The 10,479-nt window shown below is 65.5% G+C and overlaps 2 protein-coding genes across 3 annotated transcripts in view; both read right to left on the bottom strand.

Moving 5' to 3' along the window:
• Positions 1-3,187, bottom strand: part of GPT (glutamic--pyruvic transaminase) — a 4,525-nt gene extending 1,338 nt beyond the window's left edge. The window contains exons 1-5 of the mRNA XM_081817162.1: positions 1,180-3,187; positions 951-1,040; positions 769-877; positions 464-597; positions 3-315 (exon numbers count right to left, since the gene is read on the bottom strand). Of these exons, the coding sequence (XP_081673288.1) occupies positions 3-315; positions 464-597; positions 769-877; positions 951-1,040; positions 1,180-1,341 (808 nt within the window). The 5' untranslated portion in view covers positions 1,342-3,187. The remainder of the gene's footprint in view (positions 1-2; positions 316-463; positions 598-768; positions 878-950; positions 1,041-1,179) is intronic.
• A 142-nt stretch (positions 3,188-3,329) lies between these two features.
• On the bottom strand, positions 3,330-9,282 carry PPP1R16A (protein phosphatase 1 regulatory subunit 16A). Of its 2 annotated transcripts, none has more exons than XM_031040720.2 (10): positions 8,073-9,282; positions 6,732-6,802; positions 6,504-6,649; positions 5,301-5,404; positions 5,111-5,235; positions 4,898-5,023; positions 4,725-4,800; positions 4,520-4,649; positions 4,190-4,355; positions 3,330-3,970 (listed from the first exon to the last, which is right to left on the bottom strand). In XM_031040720.2, exons 1-10 carry the CDS (start codon positions 8,329-8,331, stop codon positions 3,593-3,595), a joined length of 1,581 nt encoding a protein of 526 aa, XP_030896580.1. In that variant the 5' UTR covers positions 8,332-9,282; the 3' UTR covers positions 3,330-3,592. The 2 variants fall into 2 exon arrangements, with proteins under 2 accessions (XP_030896580.1, XP_006744835.1); XM_006744772.3 differs by having other exon boundaries at positions 3,330-3,967; positions 8,073-9,281.
• Between the last annotated feature and the right edge of the window lie 1,197 nt (positions 9,283-10,479).

Here is a 10,479-nt window from a genome sequence, read left to right as displayed (position 1 = left end):
GCGGGGAGGGAGAGCGCAATGACCCCGGCTGGGAGGGGGAAGCGGCAAGGCTGGGGGGATGGGCGGCGCACCAGTGGGGTTGCCAGGGTTGATAATGCAGAGTGCGCGTGGGCAGCAATGACCACGCGCCTGGCACAGGGCGCGCCGCAGCTCGGCCACGTCGAGTGCCCAAGCGCGCTCTTCGTCCAAGTAGTAGTCCACCTGCACAGCGTTGAGCTCGGCCAGCGCCGCTGAGTACAGCGGGTACTGAGGGATGGGGATGAGCACACCTGTGCGGGTGGGGCCCTCTCCGGCCACCAGCAACTTCAGCACCGTCTGTAGGGATGGGGAGGCAAGGTTGGTGGGGCCCACAGGGATTGCACCTGTTCCCCGCCCCGCCCGGAACCACAGTGCCAGGAGGAGCAAGGTCCGCCCAGCCGCACAAAAAGAGCCCTGGTGTCCTCCTGCCCTGGCCCTGGCCTACCACAATGGCGTCGCTGGCCCCGGTGGACAGGTAGATGTTGTTGGGGTCTGAGGGAATGCCTCCGTCGCGACGCTCGATGTACCGAGCTACATCCTCCCGGATCAGCTGGATGCCGGAGCTGACGCTGTAGGCCCCTGGGCCAGGGGGCAAGGCGGGACGGGGAGGAGAAGAGGACCCGAGAGGTTCCTTAGCAGTCCTCCAGAGTACCTCCGCCCCCTTCCAGCAGCAGAGCCCACCCCTCCCCTGGGAGGGCCTCCTGCCTGCTCCTCTCTGGGGCTTTGGCCGGTTTGGGCACTGGCACTTACCCAGGCTGTGTCCCCCACACGCCTGCAAGATGCGCTCAGCCTTTCTCTTGGCATCCTCTGGGAAGTCGGGGCTGTTCAGGAGATCAGGGTGGACACAGAGGGCCAGGACCTGGGAGCATCGGACACTGAGCCAGAGCACTTGGGCTGACTGGGGAGGAGCCCAGAGCCATGCTGAGCCTCACCTGACGCAGGAAGGTGATGGGCTTCTGCCCCATGGCCTGTGCATCCCCGATGTTGGCACGGATGACCTCAGTGAAGGGCTTCTTTACCCCCTGGGAGGGAGGGGGCACAGGCAGTGAGAATGGGCCGTCTATCACTCTGGCAGGTCCTTGTCCCGTGTGACTGTGGGAATGGGTCTGACTCAGCTGTCCAGGTGCAGCTGGAGGGCAGTGGCGGGGCCCAGGGCCATACCTGGCGCAGTTCCTGCTCCAGCTCCAGGGCACGCAGCACAATGGGACCGCGCACTGCGTACTCCACCCTCCGGACACACGGGTTCATGGTGTCCAGCGTCAGCACCTTCTCCTTCAGCCCGTTCATTGCAACCTGGCTGCGGTCACCTGCCCTCAAGGCCATGACCCTACTCAGACCAGGCAGGAAGGTCAGGACACGGCAGGATTCAGAAGTGGGGATAAGGGAAGCCGGGTCCAGACTCAGTGGGCCAGGGCTGGGAAGAGGGAGCCTGGGTAGAGGGGCTCAAGGTAAAGGGCACCCTCTTCGCTGCAGCCTGCTGGCCCCACTGAAAGGGACAGAAAAGGCTGAAGAAGAAGTCGGGGCCGCTGGGCCCCGCCCCACCCATCTGGGCACAGCTCTGCCCCAGGGAGCCATAGGGAGGGCATGAGGAGGCAGGCGGGGCTTGGGGCGAGGCCCGGTGCCCGCCCAGTGTCCCCATGACCGGGGAGCAGGAGACCTACATGGGGGGTAGGGACAGACAGAAGGTTCAAGAAGCTCTGAGGGACTGGGCCTGGGGGAGGGGAAGTGCGCTGAGTGCCCGGAGGGGTTGGCAAAGCTGGGCAGAGCTAAACCCCCAGGGGAAATGGAGCTGGGGCCCCTGGAGATTTACCCCAGCACGGCTCTGCCAAGGCCTAGCCCTCTCAGGCCCCCCATCTTTGCTTGGGCCAGCAGGCCTGTCTCCCAGGTAACTGAGTCAGGCCTCTACAGAATCCTGGCGTTACTGGGAGAAGGGAGCGAAAGCTCAGATGCGGGGTTCCATCTGGCCAGCCCCTCCTGGGCTGGCAACCATGGCCCACAGGCTGCAGGAGCCCTGCGGTTGGACCTTGGTCCCAGATCAGCAATTCGTGGAGGCCGGAGTCTCTGGGTTGGGTTGTTGCATGACAGGGTAGGGTGGCTCTGGGCCCTCGGACACCTCGGCTGCTCTGGGCTGCCGTTGTGCCCTTTCACCATGCGCCAGCCTGGAGCTGCCCTTGGGGCCACACCACAGGCAGGGTGACCTAAGCTCCCCTCCCCTGTTGCTCCTGATTGGTAGAGATAGTGGGAAGCGAGCTGTGATAGGCCCTCGGGGCCCCACCTCCCCAGGCCCTGAAGGGAGCTGATAGGCCATGCCCAGGGGTGGCTACCCCAGCTGCTGACATCTGACTCTGAGCGGAAGGTCAAGGAGCCAGCCCTCAGAGAGGCTGTGGGCAGCTGGTCAGGCCTGAGGGCGGCCTATGCCACGCCCAGGCCAGAGCACAGGTTTATACGGTCCCAGCCCCAGGCAGAGCCAGGCCCCTCCCACCCCTGGCAGCAAGGCCCAAGTGTTAACAGGTGGACCTTGGCGGCTGCACCGCCCCACACACTAAATTTAACCTGCGGCCCATCCCCTGGCCCTCCCCAGCCCTGCTGAGAACACCCCTCCAACCAATGATGCTCAGGAAAGGGTGGGCCCTGCAGACACGGGGCTGACTGGGTCAGTACCCACTGGGGAGGGGAAGGTGACCAGCACTGGTGGCCATGCAGAGCTGCCCACTATGGACAAATGAGCTAGCAGTGCCCCCAGCCCTCCCACTTGAGGCCCCTAAGGGGCCCCTGTCACCCTGACACATTGTGCCCAGCCGGCTCAGAATCTGGGCTGCCAACCACTGGCCCCCTTTGCCAGCCCAGTTGGAGGCTGGCAGCCAGGCCCCAGGACCAGGGCTACATGCCAGCAACGGGGGACTCTTCCCCCAGGGAGGTTCCTGACTCCAGCCTTGTACGGATTCTCCTCTCTGCGGCTCAAGAGTCTTGTGGAAAGCCCCCTCCCCTTCCAAGCCAGGATCCCTGCCCCTCTGGCATGGATACCCCCAGCCCTGACTCCCAAGGAATGTCCTTCCGGAGCTCCCGGCTCCTCCCAGGAAAGGAAGGAGTTACAGAGGAGCCTCCAGGAGACTGGGAAGGCAGGGAGGCAGGCTGCAGTGCAGGCCAGGCTTCTTGCCCCGCGGCCGGGGGCCTCACTCCCACGCAGGGCCAGGCAGCCACAAGCAAGCCCCTACAGGCCCCCGGAAGAGGGACAGGCACATCCAGAAGCAGCAACACAACAGCTCCCCACTCTCAGGACAGGGGCCCTGCTGACACACACACAAGGCAGGTGGCAGAACAGCCCTTTATCAAGAGTCATACGATGAAACTAGGTCTCTGCAGCCAGGTAACCCCCCCAGGAGGGCTTCTGCCAGGGGTTCATCCCTGAGCAAGGAAGCTGGCACCCTCGGATGAGGGGAACAGGGGAGGCCCTGCACGCGCTATCCCCCAGCAGCAGCACCAGGGCACACACCGGGGTCTCCAGAGCAGGGGCCCCGCGGCAGCCTCCAGCGGGGCCTGACAACAGGACTTTGGGACTCTGGGTGCCAGCCCCTCACATGAGCAGGCAGCAGGGCCTCTTCTCCATGGGGGCCTCCTCTGAGGGTGCTGTGAGCTTCAGCAGGGGCGGGTCTCCACCAGCCCCGGAGCTGCACTCCGGCTGGGGGCTCTCGGCGTCCGCAGGCAAGCCAGGCTCAGGGGCCTCACGTCCCTCAGGCAGGGGATGCTGCACCTTAGCAGCGGCTCGTTGGCGTTTCAGCTCTGCCAGCGTGTGGTGGGCCTTGGCCCGGACCAGGGCATCGGGGGTGCTGCTCTCCAGGGGGCTCAGCTGGTAGGAGATGCTCCGGTCCGGCCGCTTGGAGTGCAGGTGCTGCCCTGGGGTGCCTCCAACTCGGCCATTGTGCGGCCTGGCCGACTCGGGGTCGTCGTCCTGCTGGGGAAGCATGGGCCTCAGAGGCCATCAGGAAGGCCTTCTCCGGCCTCCCTTGGCCGCCGTGGGCCCCTGGCTGGATGGGAGTCAGGGGGCAGAAATGAGCTTGCTGCACTGGGCCCAGGGTGGTGGGAGAAATGAGGCGCCGAGGTCAGGCCACACACAGAGGGTAGCGCCCAGGCCCACAGCCACCATGCTGGAGGTGGACGGCGGGGGGCTCACCTCGTCGGGCACGGGTCGCAGCTCCGCGTCCGTCTGGCCATCCTCGTCCTCCTCGGGCGGCTCTGGGCTAGTGGGCGGTGGCTGCTGCCACACGATGGCCTCCTGGGCATGCTCCCTGCGGTACAGGCTGGTGCGCTGGGTCAGGCTCACCCTCCTCACCACCTTCCTGCGGGAGGGCACAATGAGGGTGGGGGGCGGGTGCCACTCGCCCTGCGGACTCTGCAGCCACGTCAGCAGGGGCCAGGGCTGGGCAGAGCGGGGGGAGGTGGGGGTGTGGGCGGGCTGCCTGCCGGCCAGGGCGAGACACTAGGATCGGCCACGGGCGCTCACCCTCGACTGCCCGCGCTCGAGGTGCGGCGGCGCAGCAGAGAGCGCCGGCGGCCCTGGGCGCGCAGGAGCGCGTCGTGCTTGTGCTTCAGCTCCAGCAACTTGGTCCGCACCTCCTCATCCCCGCACACGTCTAGGAGAAGTGGGCGGGGGGTCAGCGGTGCCCTCTCACCCACCCTCTACACTGGCAGAGGCGGCCCCAGCTCACCGAGAGGCGTCTCGCCCGTCAGAGACTTCCCGTTCAGGTCGGCCCCGTGTGCCACGAGCAGCTCCACCAGATGTACCTGAGGGCCGGGGAGCCCGGGCTGCTGAAGGGCCCGGGGCCAGGAGCCAGGGCAGCCCCGCCCCCGCCGGGCCGGCCGCCCCCCACCCCGCACTCACCTGGCCCCAGTAGGCTGCAGCGTGCAGCGGCTCCCAGCCGTCCTGGTCCTTGGCGCTCAGGCTGGCCCGGTGTTCCAGCAGCAGGGCAGCTGCCTCGCCAAACCCACTGGCGGCCGCGATGTGTAGCTACGGGCAAAGCGCTCAGCCCTGAGTCCCCGCCGTGCCCCTCCAGCAGCAGCCTCCCCACCTGCACCTCACGTGGCCCATCCTCACCAGTGTGGCCCCATGGTCCTGGGGGCCATCGATGTCGGCTCCCGCCTGCAGCAGGCTGCGGATGTCGTCCAGCATGCACAGCTCTGGCAACGCCCGGGCCCCCTCAATGCGGTCCTGGGTGACGCCTGAAGGGCAGCGAGCTCAGCTGGCGCCCCAGGCACCCTGCGTGGGCGAGCGGGGTCCCACTCACCGCTACTGGCCATGGCTGTCTCCAGGCAGTCCAGCGTCTGCTCATCCTCACAGAGGTCGTAAGGCATGTTCCCATCAGTGTTGACGGCCAGGAGGTCGGCACCACTGCAAGAAGAATGGACAGGGGCTTTGGCCACAGAGCCTTTCTCTCCCAGGGAGGCCTCTAGTCCACCCTCTGCGGAGGCCCTCAGCCTGGGGCTGCTCTCCAGGACAGTGCGGGTCACAGATGGAGGCGGCCCAGGCCCCTGATGCCCCTCAGCTCTGGATCCTGCCCTCAAGCCAGTTAGGCCACCCCCCAGTCTCCACCCGTGTCTGAGCTCCAGGTTCCACACCCATGCACCCCTGTCAACCCACACAGTGGGCCCACCAGCCAGGAGGGGGTGCCAGGACTCTAGGAGCCTCAGGGAGCAAAAAGTAGAGGAAGGAGGAGAGCCTGGATGCCAGGAGAGAGCTGCAGGGAACAAGGCTCAAGCAGAGGCACGGCCAGGGGGAGGACAGGGAGCTGCAGAGGAGCGCAGAACACAAAGGTGGGTGCCCACTCTACAGCATGTGTGTGTGAAGGGAAGAGACTGCCAACCACCCACACACCCACCATCAGCACCTAGACCACACCAAGGAGAGCCTGAGCCCCTGACCATCTGTTCTGCTGTGGGGGTCAGAGTTGAGGGGCCGTGGCAGTGGGGGGAGTTCCTGGACGCTGGTAAAGCCGACCACCCCTCCCGTTCACCAAGAAGCCCTGCCCTGCTCCAGCCTCCTTGTCAAAGGCCCCGTCCATGGCCAGGTGCCCCCTCCGTCTTTGCCAGTGCTGCCCTCATCACTCTGGCCAGAAGGGCATGTCGGTCAGACCCCAGGGAGACCAGAGCTAGAGGCCAAGGCCCACCCTCGAGGAGTTCCCAAACTCCTAAGGGGGCTTGGCAGGAGGATGCGCCCAGGAGAACCACCACACTTCTCCGAGTACATGCTCATTCCCTTGTGTCTGCAGCCTCTGCCCAGGCCCTGATCTCCATGCCAGGGTGAAGTCAGGGTAAGCAAAGGTGAGTGGAAACACATGAAGCAAGGGCCAAGCATGCTTCCTGCAGAGGAGACACCTGGGCTGTGTCTCAGGATGAACTCCTGTCTGCAAGGAAGGTCCTGCCTCTCCTGACCCAACTGCAGCCCCTTCCTGATACAAACGCCCACTCTGGCCACACTGACGGGGCCCTACCGGGCAATGAGCAGCTCTACCAGGTGCAGGTGGCCACAGGTGGCCGCAGCATGCAGGGGTGTCCAGCTCTCACTGTCGCAGGCATTGACCTTGGCCCCAGCCTCTAGGAGCTGCTGCACCATCTCCCGGAAGTCATCGATGCAGCTCTACAAACCACAGAGCCTGAGTGCCAGAGCCCAGGCCAGCGCCCCCTCCTCTCCCACCCCCTCCCCGCCCGGCATGGCTGACCTGGTGCAGGGCCGTCAGGCCATCCTCATTGGCCAGGTCGGGGCTGACCCCACTCTCAAGGAGCTGGCGGACTGTGAGAAGGGGGAGGAGGGAGTGTGGTAAGAGCGCAGAGAGAGGTCCGGCCACAGGCCAACACTGTTCTAGTCGGGGTGCAGGGTACCTGAGGGTACCCGGGCTGACCGCTGTGCTGCAGCTGGGAGCAGGGAATACCGAGGAGGACAGAGGTGCAGGGGGCCAGAGGGACCCCCGAGCCCAGGCTGAGGGCTCAAGAGCCGGGCACTGGGTCTCTGTCTGCCCCAAGTCCACATACACAGCATGCTCCTGCCTCCAGCATCAAGCAGGACCCATCCCCCTGAATCCCGACACTCCAAGCCTCAGGCTCCTGAGGACAGTCCCCGGCCGGGGTTCTGGCACCCTCCCCCAACAATACCCTCACTGGGTCCCATGCTCCCCCAAGCCTTTTCCACTAGCAGAGCGTTTGAACCCTACACATGCCCCAGCCCAGAGCAGGCCCGCAGTGTGGGCCCAAGGCATCCAGGCCTGTCCCCTCCAGGGTCTCCCCTCAGCAGAGCTAGTCCCTGTCCTCATCGTTCAGTGGGCCCAGGCTGTCGCCAAGGTCACCGTGGACCTCCTTGACGGCCTGGCCCTCTCAGACTGTGCCCCACAGGCAACAGGAGGACTCACCCTCCTTCCCACAGCCATGGCCTGCGGCACGCCCACCACACCCTCCTCTACTTTCCCTGCCCTGAGGCACTGCCCGCCCCTCCTTGCCCTCTGCACCCCAGCCTCTGCCCTGGAGGAAAGCAGGAAGAGCCCTCCAGAGCCTCTCCAGGAGAGAGAGGGGCTGTGAGCACACAGGGTTGCCGGGGAGGAATGAGGAGCCTGCCAAAAGCTCAGGCCTGTCATCTAGCCAGGAAGGTCCTGATGGGGAGGAAGAAGTCAAAGAGGGGGCCTGAGGCAGGTGTCAAGGGGGCTGGCCTGTGGGGGGCCCCTGCCCCCGCGCTCTAACCTGCTGAGGTGGGGCGCTACCGTCCTCCTTTACAGAGGTGGAGACTGAGGACCCAAGCAGGTGGTGGCCAGGACTCTCCTGATCATCGCCCAGCACCCACTCCCAGCCCACCTGACGAAGCCCTGGGCACTTGTCCAGGCTCCTGTGGGCTTGCCCGATGCCCCTGCTCAACCCCCCGTCAGCCTCACCCCTGCAGCAGCACCCTGTGCATGCTGCCCCATCACGGGCTAGCCTCAGGTGGCCCGCCACTTAGAGCATGCCCCTGAGGATGCCAGGCCAGCCCCTGGGCCTCCACAGGATGGCACTGTGCCCCGGGGCTCAGCCACGCTCACCTTCTTCCAGGTCATTTCGGGCAGCAGCCTCTAGAAGGGTGACACTGGGAGGGAAGAGGACCCGCTTCTGTGGCCTGCCACGGGCTGCCTCCTTCCATGGCTGCTCCCGATGGCCCTTCTTGCCCTGGGCCTCCTTCTCAGCCTGGGCCCACATCTTCACCTGCTGGGCACGCCGCTTCTGTGCATGCTTGAGCCGCTCCTGCGTGCTCATCCTGCCCACCATGGGCATCTCTGCCAGCAGATCCAGGTGCTCGGCCATGGCGGGGGCTACCTGCCGGGGGGGTGGCTCGGGGCACCAGACCGGGGAGCACAGGGGCCAGACTGGGCCTCAGGAGTGGGGCAGCAGGCTGGACCAGCACCCGTGGGGGCATCCCCTCCCTGAGGCTTGGAGGTGCCCTCTGCCCCGGGCAAGGCTAGGTCACAAGGCCCCACGCCGTGACCAGGACCAGGCAGTCCTGAGGGACAGGGGCCCCAGGCAGAAAGGGCACCTTTCTGGGTGGGAGGGTGCCCACAGCCTGCCTCTCAAGAGCCCTGACACCTCGGCTGCTCAGCGGGCAGGGCCTCACCTCCCTCTTGCGGTCAGGGTGCGCAGCCTGTGGGAAGCAGCCCAGGCCCTGGCCAGCCTCAGTCCAGGGTCTGAAGCTAATTACCCAGATAACAACGTTGCCGTGTCCCAGCACTTCAGTGAGGGCGAAGGGAGGGCAAGGCAATGAGCAGAGGCCCCTGGGAGCCCTTGGGAGTTCTGGAAGCCCCCTCCCCCCCCAGACCTCAGGATCCTGGCTGGGGTCTGGGAGCAGCCATGGCCTGGCCTTCCCTCCCCTCTCTCATCAGTCTTCCAGGGTCAGTGCATCAGTGCTAACAGGGAGGTGTGGCCAGAGGGCGGCGCCCTAGCCACAGAGACGCCAGGGCAGGGTGTGCCCTCAGAGTCCTGCGGTCTCGGCCCCCAGTGCCCAGCAGTGAGACTGTCTGAGCAGCCAGGGTGCCAAGGGCACGGCAGGCCTGGCAGCCGTGTCTCCGGAGTGCCTCCTTCTGAAGAGCAGTTGGTCAGGCTGCAGACAGCAGGTGGCTCCCACTAGCCTGTGGAGGAGGAATGGGAAGCTTGTCAAGGCCAGCTCCAGGTGGGGCAGGCCCGCAGGTGAGATGGCTTGCCCCACCCCGACGAGGCCCATCTCCAGCCCACAGTCAGCACTGCTGGACAACATTCCTGGCAGGGGCGCTTGCCCCACCCCCGCTCTGGCTCACACACTCAGGGTTCCCAGAAAGGGCAGCGCGGCTCAGAGCAGGGAGCAAGGAGGGCTGCGCGGGCTGCGGGCCTTCCCCGTGAGGCTGCCTCTCCAGGGCCCAGGTGCCAGCCTCTGGGAGCTGTTTTCTGCAAGCCTCTCAAGGCCCTGGTCCTCCACGGCATCGCTGACCCGCCTGCCCCCAGGATGCACTGCACAAGGTCACCTTCTCCTTGGGCACTCCCGGAACTGCCCTGAGGGCTGTGCAGGCTACAAACTGCAAACGCAGGGCATGGCAGAGCCTCACCCACTCTGCAAGCCTCTCCTTCCCTCCTAGCCGCTCACAGCCCCCTCCCCTCCAGCCCCTCTCCACCCCCAGGGAGCAGGCAACCCCACACACAAGGTGTGACCTTCACCTCTCCGGGCCTTCCAGGAGAGCTGACCTGAACAACCCACCCCAAGGGACCATAAGCAAGGAGCAAGGCACTCCGTCTCCAGCCGTGGCAAGGGGAGGGGACCCCCAGGCCCAGGCTCCCCGGCAGAGTGGGCTCACAGGGTCACAGGATGTTTCACTTCTTAAAGTCGGGCGCCGGCAGCAAAGCCCCACCTGACTGTGTTAAGTTCAGCCAGATTTAGAAGGTGTCGTCCACAGCACTTTATGGATTAAAAGAGGTTCTGATGCCCATGTCCTCCAGAAAACAATCAAAAAGAGCAAGCAGCTCTACGTGCCTTTTGGTTTACTCATTTTGAAGGCCATCCATGAAAATTCATCACGAAGCAGGATCTGGAGAGCCTCAGCATCCCCTCCCCCAACCCAGCCACAATGGGAAGAATCCTGGCCAGCCCACAGTGGAGACGCTGGTCTCCTGGTTTGGGCTGTGGCAGCTTACTCGGGCCCTCAGCCCCTGACTCTGGTGGGCCCACCCTCCTGAAGCCCTGGGTCTGCTTTGGGCCCCTGTAGCAGTGCTCCTTGCTGGAAGATGCCTAAGGGCAGTCTCCCTGTAACTTTGGGCAGGTCCTTGGGCTGCTGATGACTTTCTCTGAGCCCAAGGTGACCCTAAGGTAACCCTGGGAGTGCCAGGGAAACACCGCAGTGGACGCCCGATCCCAGGACAGTCTCCATTGAGGGGTGGCCCCTCCAGGCTCAGCCCTAAGCCTTCTGGGCCCCAGGCCCCTGGGCCCCAGCT

Source organism: Leptonychotes weddellii, chromosome 4, assembly GCF_054177405.1.
Source record: "Leptonychotes weddellii isolate Sample4059 chromosome 4, ASM5417740v2, whole genome shotgun sequence".
Classification (NCBI taxonomy): Eukaryota; Metazoa; Chordata; class Mammalia; order Carnivora; family Phocidae; genus Leptonychotes; species Leptonychotes weddellii.
Note: the sequence above shows the minus strand (reverse complement) of the source record. Positions and strands in the feature narration are given on the sequence as shown.